Source organism: Capricornis sumatraensis, chromosome 15 (assembly GCF_032405125.1).
Source record: "Capricornis sumatraensis isolate serow.1 chromosome 15, serow.2, whole genome shotgun sequence".
Taxonomy (NCBI): Eukaryota; Metazoa; Chordata; class Mammalia; order Artiodactyla; family Bovidae; genus Capricornis; species Capricornis sumatraensis.
The window spans coordinates 82,150,757-82,165,464 of record NC_091083.1 but is presented as its reverse complement, the minus strand read 5'-3'; the positions used below and the strand labels follow the sequence as shown (position 1 = coordinate 82,165,464).

Genomic DNA, 14,708 nt, shown 5'->3' with positions numbered 1-14,708 from the left:
TAAGCTCTTCTAATTCCACCCGAGACACTGCTCCCCAGGCCCTCCCAGGGCTGGCTCTGCCCCAGGGTCCTCTCCCCTGAGAAGCCCTCCTGGGTCCCTCCAGCTAGCATTGACTCCCCACCCCAGTCACTTCCCATTGGTCACCTAGTTCTGTTTCCATCACAACACTCATTACGGCCTGAAATGATCTGTGTATTCATTTAGAGACTGTGTCCCCCACTGAAACGTCACCTCTGTAAGGACAGTACTGGGTCCGTCATGTCCTCTGCTGTGCCCCCAGGCCTGGCCCAGTCCCACACGTGGTAATGTTGGATGAATGAAGGAATGACAGCTCCCTCAGGACTTCTCCTTCTCATTCCCACCATTGGAGCCCCTTTCTCAAACAGCTTCCTCTTCCTAAGTAAGCATATAGACCCTAAAGAGGCAAACTCACTAGATCCCACCATGCTCTGGAACTCACAGACCTAACACCGAAATTTTAAAAAATCAGCTTTTTTGTGAGGGTAATACCAGACTGGGTGAAAAGTAGCTTTATATTCCAGAAGCAGGACTTTGGAGCCTGATTGATCTATGAACCTTACCAGAGACTCTAGCAGGCAGAACTGTTACCCACACCCCCATCAGGCTGGACAACCCTAAGACCATAGGCTCAGGGCAAAGGTGCCCCTCCCTTATTGAGCAAATTCAGCATCTGAGCCTCCCCAGGGTCCTCTGGCCCTCCGTGTACAAGCAGCCTGCACAAAGCAACTTTTTCTCTCCTCTCCATACTTGTCTCTGAGACAGAACAACTTTCCATGCAGGAGGCTGAGGCTTTGACTCACGGCTGATACAGATCACGAGAGAAAAAATTAGGAATTGCTAATTGGGGGAGCTTTCAGCTGGAGGGAAAGCGAGGAGGGTTGAAAGAAAAAAGTCTGCAAGAAAAGAGGTGATTCCAGACGTGGGGTTTCACAAGCGCTCTCCAGGGTTTGCAGGATGAGAGGAAGGCTCCCGTGCCTCCATCACTATTCTTGCCAAACGGAATGTCGTTTTCCCTCTTGTCTTTGGTGGCAAAGATAAAGCAGCATAGCTGAAAAGCTGTGGCAGTAAAAGCTGTCTTCCTCCTCCAAGGGATTCTGGCAGGCTCTGCCTAAGGAGACGAGTTCCAATTTTAGGTGAAGTTAAAAACACTCTTAACGCTTTAAAGTCAGATCATGTTTTTTCAAACACAGGTGTACCGTGGTTTTAAACTTGAGCTGAGAAACGACAGTTTGCCCCAGAGATAAATGCGTGGAGTGATGATCTGCATTTGTGAAAGAATTTTTCTTAGGGAGGTGCCCCTCTCAGATATGGAAACCTTCGTGGCTCCTGTTAAACACTGCTTCACACCCACGCGGGGCTGTGTGTATATCTGCAACCGCGAGTGTTTCCGCTGATCATGCCCATAGCATGGATGGACACTCAGAAATGGGTCTCCATTTGGAATTGATAGACTTGGCTGGTACCACCTGCATCCATGGGTGACTGAACTGGGGTGGGGGGGAGTGATGGTGAATTTTAAAAGCAAAGTATTGGAACTTCCCTGGAGATCCAGTGGTCAAGACTCTGCACTCTCAATGCGGGAAGCCCAGGTTCCATTCCTGGTCTGGGAACGAGACCCCCCCATGCCGCAAATAAGGCCTGGTGCAGTGTGAGTAAAAAGAAAAACTATAACATCCAAGTATTATAGACTCGTACTACACTACTTTTCCCCAGATCAGCTTAATTCTGGAGAGCTCTGTTGCTGTCATCTAGGGGTGTCAAACTCAAGTGCCTACAGTGACCAGGAAGGAAACGTACATAAGGGAAGTAAAGTGGGTGTCAGGAAGACAATAGGGAGGGGTGGGAATGACGGTGGATCGTAGCATGCCTGCCCTGCCTTAAGAGGGGCAGGCATTTCTCAGCTGGAATTTGAAGTGAAGGTTGCCAGATAATCTGATTTTCCAAAAAAAAAAAACCATGAATTTTTAAATGAAATGTCTCCATTTTTCAAAATCTTCTCCAAGCCAGGCAAAATATTTGTAAACCAAATGCAGCCCATGAGCTATGACTGCATAAGCAATCTGATTCTAATGGCACAAACCCTTAGCTTTGAGGACGGGGAAGGAAGAAGTCTGTGTAAGCTGAGATTTTGACCTCAGTTTCCCGGAAGTGCCCTCATCGGGTTGGCCTCACCAACAGGAAATGTACTTAGTTGTTGAGCATTTCTTGGAGCGTTTATGTTGCTGAATACAGAGGTTCAGAAATGAGTAGAGCATGTTCTTCCCCCAGGGAGCAAGCAGTCTACTGAAGGAACCAGGCTTGCACACAGATCATTCTAAAACGGGTGGCAAGTGTGGTGACGATAAATGGGGGTGGGGGGATAACACTTGATTTAGCTGAAAGAGCCAAGGAGGGCTTCCTGGAGGAGGGAGCAAGCCTGTCCAATCCAGTCCTGGGTCCTCAAGACGACATTTGCTGACACACGAGCAAAACGTGTCGCTGTTGCGACAATTGTGCATTTTTTCAGACTTTGCCTCTGATTTACGGCAAGTGATACGTTTTCCACACATGGAACGAATGCAGGCGGTCCCTTTAATACTTGTAATAGTGTAAACAGTGGGAGTTCCCTGATGGCGTGGTGGTTAGGATTCCACGCTTTCATTGCCGTGGCCTGGGTTCGATCCCTGGTCGGGAAACTGAGATCCCACAAGCCACATGGTGCAGCCAAAAAATAAAATAAAACAGAATAATAAAGTAATAAAAAATAAATAGTAGACAGGAAGTATTGAGGACCTACCATGTCCCACATACTGTGTTCAGTGCTCTTGGGTACATAGTTCACTGAATCTTCTCAGTAATCCTGTAAGGTAGATCGTATGGTGATACCCGTTTTGCAGATGAGGACATTCAACATCAAACTCTACGCTCATAACCACCACAGCAGAGCCCCCCCTCCTTGCACTGTGGACATGGGGGGCAGGATAATTCTCTGTTGTGGGGTCTGACCATAGGACTTTTAGCAGCATCCTTGCTCGATGCCAGTAGCATCCCCTAGTCATGACAAAAATGCCTCCAGACATTGCCATCTGTTCCCTGGTGACAAAAATCAGGCCTGGTTGAGAATCGCTGGTCCACACTAAACTACTTTTCCAAGCTAAATAAATATCCCCCAAAGCTGGACAAACTTAAAGCGTTAAGGAAGTAACAGTACCGGTGTAGGCCGTCAGCTCTGTGGGGCTGGGGGCCACATCTGATTTTATGCATGGCTGCAAACGCCCAGTGCTTGAAGCCACTCCTGGCTTACAGGAGCACTCAGTGCATTTTTATGGTGTAAAAGATGCGGATGTGGAGGAATGGTGAGGTCTAGGAGATGCTGAACAATAGAGTGGCTCTCCTGACTCTTGAGCATCTTCCCTCAAGCTGCTGTAAGAGTGTCTAGACCAGGGGGCTTGAATAACAGACACGGGTTGCTCTCCATCTGGGGGGCTGGGAGTCTGAGATCAGGTCGGGGTCTGACGAGGGCTGTCTTCCAAACTTGCAGGTTGGCTGCCTTCTCACCAGGCCCTCACTCGGTGGAGAGAAAGGAGACCCTGCTGTCTCTTCCTCTCCTTATCAGGGCACTAATCTCACCCTGGGGCTCCACCCTCCTGACATCATCTAAGCCTGATGACTTCCCAAAGACCCCACCTCTTAACATCATCCACTTGGAGGTTAGGGCTTCCCCTTATGAATCTGGGGGAACACAATGCGGTCCATATCAGCAATTAGCTGCAGGACCCACATTGTCCCCAGAGACTCGGGAGTCACTGAGGCTCTTTCCTCCCTTCTCCCCCCCCACCCTAGGCTGGAGAGGGATGTGAAAGCTCAAAATGACCCTCCTACCGGGAGACAATTCTGATTACGACTACAGCGCTCTGAGCTGCACATCGGATGCCTCCTTCCATCCAGCCTTCTTCCCCCAAAGCCAATCACTCAAGGGTGTCTTCTACCGCCGGGCCCAGCGGCTGCGGCCGCAGGACGAGCCCCGCCAAGGCGGCCAGCCTGAGGACCGCAGGCGGCAGATCATCATCAACGTGGGCGGCATCAAGTACTCGCTGCCCTGGACCACGCTGGAGGAGTTCCCGCTGACGCGGCTGGGCCAGCTCAAGGCCTGCACCAACTTCGATGACATCCTCAACGTGTGCGATGACTACGACGTCACCTGCAACGAGTTCTTCTTCGACCGCAACCCCGGCGCCTTCGGCACCATCCTGACCTTCCTGCGGGCGGGCAAGCTGCGGCTGCTGCGGGAGATGTGCGCCCTGTCCTTCCAGGAGGAGCTGCTCTACTGGGGGATCGCCGAGGACCACCTGGACGGCTGCTGCAAGCGCCGCTACCTGCAGAAGGTCCAGGAGTTCGCCGAGACGGTGGAGCGGGAGGACGAGGACGACGCGCTGGACAGCGAGGACCTGGACAGCGAGGGCCCCGCGGAGGAGGAGGGCCGCCTGGGCCGCTGCATGCGGCGGCTGCGCGACATGGTGGAAAGGCCGCACTCGGGGCTGCCCGGCAAGGTGTTCGCCTTCCTGTCGGTGCTCTTTGTCACGGTAACAGCTGTCAACCTCTCCATCAGCACCCTGCCCAGCCTGAGGGAGGAGGAGGAGCAGGTAAGGGCCCCGCCCCTGGCCTGGGGGAGGGCGGGGCTGCTGCTGCAGGAACCACTCCCCGCCGGGAAGGGCACGTCCTTCTCTGCCTGCCCTGTTGCCTCCTCCAGGAAGCCTTCCTTGACTGCACTGGCTCAGTCGCATCCCAGTCCATCGTTGTGTTTACGTGTGTTTACGAACGTGTCTCCCTATGTGTCGTCCTCCTCCACATGCAGACTTGAGCTCCACAGACTGTTCAGGTCGGCGCTGTGCCCCCTGCCCAAGGCAAAACTATCCAGCATGGGAGAGGTGCTCAGCCATTCTGTTGAATGGATGGATGGATGGATGACGCAATGTTTGATGTGCCTGGCCCCAAGCTGAGCACGTGATGTGAGCCACCAAAATTTACTTCACCAACTTGCACCCTTTCTCAGCTTTCCCAATTCCCTTCTTACATGAAAAGATCCCAGAAAGCTCTTTGGGGTCCTGGATATGCTGTTCATTGATAGCTGTGTGTGCACATCTAAATATTGCTTTCTGTTAAAGAAAGGAGTTTCCATAAGTGTTTACCCCAGGGCATGATGGGGTGCATGCCCAGTTCTCAGGGATACCACTTACTTACCGGCAGTTAATGGGACCCAGGGGCTGGGCTGCCACTCTGCCTGTATCTTATCTCCCCAGCGAACCTTCCAGCATCCCGGCATGGGAGGTGTTCCCACAACAACTTGACAGCTGAGAACTCTGAGGAAAAGCAGCTTGCCCAGATCTGGGTCTAACTGAGTCTGGAGTCTGGGTTCTTAAACATGGAAGTATGGGTCCCACGTGGCAGCCTGGGACCTCATGAAGCCCCTCAGCTCAGCCTCTGTCTGTAAGAGACCCATCTCTGGGACCCTCTCCCCACACGTAGGGGTTCCAGACGCAAGGCTCAAGACAGACTGAAAAGTTCAGACAGGCGCAAATTGTGTAGGCACTGGAGAAATAGGTATGGCGGTATGAACTAAACATAAATATCTTGCCAGCCAGCATTTATTGACCACTGGCTGTGTACCAAGCATGTGCTTAGGGTTTTACATGAACCCTCTGATTTAACGTTAAAACCACTCACCACGTGAGGGTCTTTCCATACACAAGTATTGTGGGGAAAGTAGCAATAGTGTTACATTTATAGCTCTCATGGAGTTTCTGACACTTCTTTTTGAATACATTGAATTTTAAAAGCCAGTGTTAAGAAAATGCTCAATCAGTAAAATGAACACTCAATCAGTAAAGTGAATGTTTGAGATGCATGAGGGGTAGTGATGAGCCAGGCAGGGTTAGAGCCTGGTGGCCTGAATTTGAATCCCACCTTGTCCACTCTGGCTGTGCTTCTGGAGACAAGTTACTCAGCCTCTCTGCACCTCCGTTCCCTGACATGTCGAAGAGGCCCACCTCATAGTGCTGGGGGTGGTTCAGTGAATGAGAAGCAACGGGAACAGCGCCTGGCATTGCACATTCAGGAATTACTCCCTGTGAGGATTATACACCCCTCCGAAAAAAAGAGCAAGTGCTTGTCACTGGAGACCTGTCTGGAAGCACCTGTGCTTAGTGTTGATTTTTTTCTTGGCCCCAACACATGCAATACTGATTTTATCTGGAAAATACTAATAAAGCCAGTTTTATTCAACTTCTGATACCTGCTTAAAAAAAAAAAAAAGATACCCAGCCTTTTTCATGACTCAGTAAAAAGGTTGTTCTTCACTTTCATTTGGGGGACTAGTGGGGTTCACTGTCTCACCCAAGCAGGCGTTTAAGCGCTTCCTGTATTCAGGCTCCATGGGGCAGTCAGGGTGACCAGAGCAAGTCTCCAGCTTCAGGGTGCGTCAAGCCTCGGTGAGAGCCCCATAACCATAAGTATGGGGCACAAGCCAAGAGGGCTCTTGTGAGAGGCCCATCAACTGTGCTGGGGATACTTGGAGGGACGCACTCCAGGAAGGCTTCCCAGAGGAGGGGGCTTCCTGTCTCAGAAGTCTGAGACCTCAAAGCCTCACCTAGTATCAGTTCATCTCTCCAGCTTCTCACATATTCCCAGAGAAAGAGCTAGTATGGCGAGTCTGATAGAACCCAGCTGTGCCCCAGAACCGACAAGATGCCCCAGGTAGAACCATGTGTGCCTTCCTCTCTGCCAGCCCCTTTGAGGGTGAGGTCTAACCTGGGGACAGTCCCCCATACTGCAGATCAGAGCAGCAACCGGAGAGCCTGCATGGCGAAGGCACAGATGTGTCGGAATGAAACGTGGAGTGCTTTCTTTGTATCTAATTGTCACAACATTTAAAACCCAGGAGATTTCATGTAAAACTCCAAATTTCCAGCTTCTCTTAAAAAAATGGATGAGGCCGCCTCAAGACTGAGTTCCCCTGGGACAGCCCTCAGAGGCTGTCGAGCAGGATGGCCAGGCTCCCCAGGGCCTCCACCCAACCTGGGCCACCTCCCCCGGTTTCGCTTTGCCTGCCTGGCCTTCACTTGGCACGCTGTCTAAAGACAGGCCAGTGTTCTGCCATGCATCCTGGTAACAGACCATCCTGGTAACTGATCACCTGCCATGTGCCAGGCCTTTCCAGGCACTGGGGCCTGAGAGTGAGCAATACACAAAGCGTCCTGCCTTGTAGGGCTACAGTCTTCCGGGGCAGGGTGGGCAGATGAGCAGGGCTGAGACAGTAAAAACGGTAAATAAGTAATTTACAAAACATATTTTGGAGGCGGGCATGGCAACCCACTCCAGTATTCTTGCCTGGAGAATCCCACGGACAGGGGAGCCTGACGGGCTACAGTCATTAGGGTCGCAAAGAGTCGGACACGACTGAAGTGACCGAGCTCGCGTGCACCCTTGGTGGTATTCGTATTGCAATACGTAAATGTGTCAGGTCAGCTTGCCCTGTGCCTTGTGTTTGTTATATGTCAATTACATCTCAATAAAAATAAATTTTAAGAAGAAAGAAGTCAGGAGCTAGTCTGGGGACGTGATGAGTTTGAGACACCTATCAGACCCCCTTAGGAGGCAGCTCCTCTGGAGTCTGGAGTTCAGGGGCGGGGTCTGGGCTGCAGAGAGATTAGGGGTAGTCAGTGTTGAGAAGATGCTTCAAGCTTCAGGCTTGCACGGGATTGCCCAGGGAGTGGGTGTAACCGGAGACAGGGGACCCAGGGACAGACATCGAGGCCAGCCCACCCTGGCCCAGGTAGCGCCCCCCGGCCCAGGACGGAGCCCCACGCTCCTCGCAGTGGAACCGCTGACCTCCCCGCCCTTCTCTCTCTCCCAGGGCCGGTGCTCCCAGATGTGCCGCAACATCTTCATCGTGGAGTCGGTGTGCGTGGGCTGGTTCTCTCTCGAGTTCCTCCTGCGGCTCATCCAGGCGCCCAGCAAGTTCGCCTTCCTGCGGAGCCCGCTGACGCTGATCGACATGGTGGCCATCCTGCCCTACTACGTCACCCTGCTGGTGGATGGCGCCTCCGCGGGCCGCCGCAAGCCCGGCACAGGCAACAGCTACCTGGACAAGGTGGGGCTGGTGCTGCGCGTCCTGCGGGCGCTGCGCATCCTGTACGTCATGCGCCTGGCCCGCCACTCGCTGGGGCTGCAGACGCTGGGGCTGACGGCCCGCCGCTGCACCCGCGAGTTCGGGCTCCTGCTGCTCTTCCTCTGTGTGGCCATCGCGCTCTTCGCCCCGCTCCTCTACGTCATCGAGAACGAGATGGCCGAGAGCCCCGAGTTCACCAGCATCCCTGCCTGCTACTGGTGGGCCGTCATCACCATGACGACCGTGGGCTATGGCGACATGGTACCCAGGAGCACGCCCGGCCAGGTGGTGGCGCTCAGCAGCATCCTCAGCGGCATCCTCCTCATGGCCTTCCCCGTGACCTCCATCTTCCACACCTTCTCCCGCTCCTACCTGGAGCTCAAGCAGGAGCAGGAGAGGGTGATGTTCCGCAGGACCCAGTTTCTCATCAAGACCAAGTCGCAGCTGAGCAGCATGTCCCACGACAGTGACATCTTGTTTGGAAGTGCCTCCTCGGACACCAGAGACAATAACTGAGACCAGAGGACGCACCCCGCCACCGCCACCGCCAGGACGCGCCCCCGCCCCCCAACCCTGCCTGCCCTCTGAGGCTTGACGCTACCACCATTGCTGCAGAAGCCTCCAAAGGCACGTGCTGCTTCTGAGCACAGCCCTGGCCTGGGATGGACCGAGCCACGCCCCAGGGAAGATGGCCCCACCCCGGCAGGGGGTCCCTGGTCCCCCACGTCCAGAAGCGAAGCCCAGCACACAGTCCTGACAGTCCCTCACCCCACCCCACAACCCTCCCTAGCGAGGAGATGGCTTGTTCTTTCCACCATGTAGATATCATGCCAGCAAAGACTCGCTTTGTGGGGCTGCCTAGGGAACAATACAAACAGCAGCTACAAGTCTGTCTTGAGTGTGGATCGCGTGCAATTAAAGAAAACCGGTGAAAAAGAGAAGAAAGCCTTCCCTGGGGCTCTGTTAAGAGAGGAAACGGCACTTTCCAGTAAGCCAGCCAGTGTGGTACCAGAAGTATTGGGTTAGCCTTTTTCCTTGGGTCCTTCATACCCCGGTGAGGCCCCGTGAGGTTGGGGGAGACGGGATAGACACCTTTGGGAAATTGCTGGTAAACACCACAGCCCCTCGCTCTTCTATCTCTTAGATTCTTCCCCTCTCCGAGGCTTTCCTCCCCATCTTTTCCTTCTCTCCCATCTCCTCTTCTCCTCTTTTGCACCTTACGGCCTGTTTCTCAAACTTTCCCCCTAAGGCACCCCCAACAGCGAAGTGGACACCGAGTCAGCCCTGCTGACTACAAAGGTGGAGTCATTTCATTTTATCTTTAAAAATTAGTGTGGGTTTTTTATTCTACGCCACATTTATCTTAATTTTCGGGGGGGGGGGGGTGTGGAAATGCTTCAAACCATTTACCTAAATCTAAATGTAAAGCTACATTGCACTGGACTGATACTTTGGGAAAAGGGACCTCAGTTTTCTGGGCCACCCGAGAGCACAGTCTGAAGCCCCCAAGGGTCTCTCTGGGCCCCTCAGAGACCCGCAGAGCACCCACCCGACCGGAACACCTCATGACCTCATGTAGTGTGGAAGATTCGGGGTAGGGCCTGAGCCCAGGCCAGCCCATCAGGTCTGTTCCGCTCTCGGGGTTCAGAGGCCTCTGGTGCCCATCTGGGGAGGGGCTTCCCATCCAGGCGGCGGTCACATGCCGGCCTCCACCCTCAGATGCTGCGGCATGTCGCTGTCTTCTTCACCTCCTCCCCTGGGCCAGCTGCAGAAAGCAGGCTCTAAAATAAACCCAAGACTTCCCTGGCAGTCCAGTGGTTAGGAATCTGCGCTTCCAGCGCAAGGGACACCATGTTCAATCCCTGGTCAAGGAACTAAGATCCCACCTGCCGCACAACACAGCCAAAAAATAAGAGAGTAAACAAAGCAAATCTGGCCCCATCACTGTCCCGCCTAAACCCATAGAGGTGTATCCATCGTGCTGAGAAAGATGCCCAAATGCCTGGCACTGCCGGGGCCCGCCTTGTCTCTCACTCACTCCACTCAGTCACAGCGGCCTCCAAGCTGCGGTGTAGAACCAGCCGGCCCCTGCCCACCGCGGGCCTTCACCACCGCGCCCCTCTGCGGGCAGCAGCCTCCCTGAAGCGCACTGCGGCTGGCTCCTCCCACCGCCGCCCTGCCGCTCGCTGGACAGGGCCCGCCCCCGCGGCCCCGCCGCCGCTGCCTCCCTCACCCCGCGTATCCATCCTCACACCCCTGATGGGCCCTGGAGCCGCTCCTTCACTTCTCTGCTCCTCCCTTCCGGTCTGTCTCCGCCCGGGGAGCCCCGAGCACAGCCAGCACTCAGCAAACACTCGTGCAGTGAGTGAAAGAGGAAGGGGAAACAGGAAGACCACCCGAAAGCAGAAAGGCATTTGCTGTTGACGCTGGCGCCTCTCGCGCTCCCCATCCCATGTCCCTCTCTCCCTCTCTCTGTCTCACTCCCCGGTGGGGAGGTTGGACGCGGGCTTCCTCTGCACAGTAGACACGCTGTAAGGCAGGCTGGAAATATCACACAAGTCACGAGAGCCTCGTTAAAGTCTCCCCTGACACCTGCTTCCAGTGACTCACGCCTGAAAAGTAAGTTTTCCGACTAATTGGCTCTACCGTCCCCAGCCCGGTGGGTGTCCCAGCGATCGGGCACTGCCGTCACAGTAATAATACCTTAGATTTATGGAATGACCTTTCTTCCCACTCCAAAGTGGCTAAGAGGCATGGGAGACAATGCTAAACAGACGGATATGGGACACAGGAAGAGATTTAAGACAGAGCCTTTAAAAACTCCAGAGAGAGGCTGATAAATGGCAGAAACCATCACAATATTACAAAGCAGTTATCCTCCAATTAAAAATAAATGCATTTAAATTTTAAAGAAAGATTCCAGGGAGGGGAAATGCTGGGGTTTGGGGGAGCCTTGAACGGGCCTCACTGCGGGGAGAGCTATGCCTCCACCACACCAAGGACAGAAGAGGAGCTGGGGTCACTGAGGGCCCAGGCTTCCGGCATCTTCTTGCCCAGATTCTGGTCTGTGCCCGTGGCCAAGGTGGAGACTCAAACATGGGCACCTCTCAAGGCCTCCCTTGAGGGACAAATACTCGAGATACTGACCTTCACGCCCAGAGTGGGGCTTAACGATCCTTGGTTCAAATTAAGAATCCCAAGGCCTCAGGTCAGCTAACTAGCCACTTCTAAGACCATCATCAACTTGACCATCATGGCTTTTCCACTCTTTTTTATTTAAGAAATATGAAATCTGATGCAGAAACCCAGCTATAAATCAGATTAAATGAAAGCCATTCTGATTGAAATAGAGGCCCAATTCTTCCCCTGGCCCTAATGGGGCCTTCCTTTTGACCCCCATACAGGCAACTAGCTTCATACAGCCAGGGGCAGTGAGTAGAGACAGTCACTGCTCTGGGGGAAATGGCAAATCAGAACTTTCCCCAATTTGTCTTAGTTTTTTAGGACTCGTGGACATTCCCCCATCTCCAGCTGAACCCAGCGCTGCCCTAAGGCTCACAGTGGGAGTTGGGGAAGGTTGATTTCACAACACAGATTCTCAGGCCCACGTGTAAGCAGGGCTGGGATCTCTCACCTTGGGCACAGAACTCAGGGGGAGCAAAAAAAAAGAAAAAAAAACCTTGGTCATCAAGATAAATCATATTTTAATGCAGTAATTTTTAAACCAAGTTTCAGTTCAGTTCAGTCGCTCAGTTGTGTCTGACTCTTGGTGACCCCATGAACCACAGCATGCCAGACCTCCCTGTCCATCACCAACTCCCAGATTCCACCCAAACCCATGTCTATAGAGCTGGTGATGCCATCCAACCATCTCATTCTCTGTCATCCCCTTCTCCTCCTGCCCTCAATCTTTCCCAGCATCAGAGTCTTTTCAAATGAGTCAGCTCTTCGCATCAGGTGGCCAAAGTATTCAATGTTCTACAAACTCACAGTGACCAACACAAAGATAGGATCTGCCTTTCCACTTGCGTAACTCAGACCCACACGCGTCACTTCCTGCCTGGACCCCCAGGATGTCCTGCAGCACAGCTCCAGCCACCCAAGCCCGTGTCCCAAGAAGCGCAGGTGGAAGCCCATAGCCCCTGGCACCACACTGCTGGGCACGGGCCCCTTCCCCTTGGAGGGGATCAGAATGGCCCCCGACCCCTCTCCCTACCAGAGTGAACCTTCCAGAACCAGGCTCCTGTCCTCACGGGGCCCGCACAGCGATGGGGAGAGGGAGCGAAACAGTGAATGAGAACTGAAAAAAAACACTTGCTGATGGTGAGCACAGCATGACCTGGCAGACAGTGACTGGGGCCAGAGGACAGGTGGAGAGTGGGCCCCGAAGACAGTCAGGGAGGGACTCTCAGAGGAGGTGATCTTGCACTGAGGACCTGGAGGAGTGGGCGGGGCAGCCTTCCCAGCAGGCAGGACAGTCAGCACAAAGCCCGGAGGTGGGAGGCTCCGGGCATGTCACCAGCTCTCGAGGGAGCCTGTGGGCCCGGAAACACGGCCCCCCAGGAGCAGCCTTCCTCTCAGGGAAGAGACTCAGGTCTGCACAGCAGACACTCTGAACAAACATTTCCAGAGACCTCACTCTGAGCCCGGCCCTCTCAGAGCAGCTGGGGACAAGACGAGCAAGCAAACAGCGGAACTGGACTCGGCGCCTGCCACAGAGGGGCTGGTAAGTCCATGGGGAAAAAGACACGCAAACAAAGATTTCTGCACACATGGGATGATCTGGGTGCAGGCGTCCAGGGCTGCACGAGCACGGGGAAAGATGATAGCTGGGAGTTCCCTAGCATTCCAGTGATTAAGGCTCAGATTTCACTGCTGGGGCCCAGAATCAAGCTCTAGTTGGGGAACTAAGATCGTGTAAGCTGCTTGATGTGGCAAAAAAGAAAAAGACATCAACTAAAGGAAGCATGGTTTACATTCACATTTGCATTTGCATTTCCTATTAATAAAATGGCCTTACTTATATTTTCTTCCAGGGAAAAAAAAAAAAGACAGTGTTCCTCCTAAAAAAGTCAGGGTTCTCCCGTCTTCCCATCCAGTCCTGTTGACGCGTATGGGGAATTCGGCCACTTAACTGCTCCAGTGGGCCGGCCCCTAGCCCCTTTCACATGGACTTCTGCCTGAGCCTCCTCCGAGGTTTCTCCACTCACCTGCCTCCCCTCCCAACTGGTTTCAGCATAGCAGCAGAGAGGCCCTGTCGGAATGCAAGTCAGATCATACTAACTCACCCTCTGTTCAGAGTGTCCCCTCAACCAGCTGACGGCCCATCCCACTCAGTCAAAGCCGGAGTCTCCCTCAGCCCCATCTCCCTGACCTGGTCTCCTGGTCTCCTTATCTCTCCTTTTATAGCCACCTCTTTATTCAATGAACAGGCCAAACACGGTCCGACCTCAGGGCCTTTGCACTCGCTGTTTCCTCTGCCTGGACGGCTCTCCCCTAAGGTACATCCACGTGCCCCCTCTCTCCTCATTAGGGTCTCTGCTCAGACGTCACTTAAACAGAGAGGGCTTATCTGACCTCCTGCCAGCAGCCTGCACAAAAGACCACGCTGCCAGCATGCCCCAGGTACTGACCACGGCTCGTCTGTATTCTGATGCTTGGACATCCAGGGCCTGGCAGACCCAGGGATGCTCCTCCCAGGGATGGCCAGTTCCTAGAGATGGTGAACCACACACCCGCAAGTGTGCTTTTCAAATACAAAGCAGCCAACCTGGATGCCATTCCCTCGACCACCTCTTTCCACCTCCCTTCTCGGGGTCTCACACACCAGGCCGCTCTCCACCTGTCCTAACCACCCCAGCGCCAGATCAGACCACCACGCGCAGCCCTATGACCAGAGCTCACTGCAGCTGTTCACACTGGCCCCTCCTGAGCCTGCTCACCCTGCCTTGACCACTCCTTCTCTCGAAACCACAGCAAAGCTCTTGCCCCCAGTTTCCCCTCCCTCTGCCTCTGACCAGACCTGGTTCTTCCCCACGTGGCCCCCCACAATGTGGGACATACCCTTCTTTGGGGAACTATGAGTATAATAAACTCTCTTTTCAGTGGCAATTGTCTCCTGACCTGTTGGCTTTGCCATACCTGAATAATAAAAAATCTATACTTTAAAACACCCAGCCTCTTAACTGGCTTCATCCTCCTCGAGGAGCCTAGTTATCATCCAGTACCTTATATATTTACTGATCTTGGGTTTTGTCTCTCCACTAGATGACCAGCTCCATGAGGGCTAGGATCTGCACAGCAGGATCGACAGTCTGTGACAGCACCCGGCACATAGGAGGCACTCAATAAATATCTGCTGACTAAACGAATCTGTGAATCCCTTACTGTATACAGAGGCCTACAAAATACATACACACATCAACCGTATTTGTCCATACCTACGGTGGCATGAGTCTCATTATAATCTATTCCTGTCTACCGGCACCAGGACTAAGCAAATAACCCACCCCCACCCCAGGCCACCCGATGATTTCTGCCT

At 53.5% G+C, this 14,708-nt stretch overlaps 1 protein-coding gene across 1 annotated transcript; it reads left to right on the top strand.

The window, feature by feature from the left end:
• The first annotated feature begins 3,869 nt into the window (after positions 1–3,869).
• On the top strand, positions 3,870–8,683 carry KCNG1 (potassium voltage-gated channel modifier subfamily G member 1). Its single transcript, XM_068987824.1, has 2 exons — positions 3,870–4,643; positions 7,913–8,683. The coding sequence occupies exons 1-2, from the start codon at positions 3,870–3,872 to the stop codon at positions 8,681–8,683; spliced, it is 1,545 nt and encodes a 514-aa protein (XP_068843925.1).
• Positions 8,684–14,708: the final 6,025 nt, after the last annotated feature.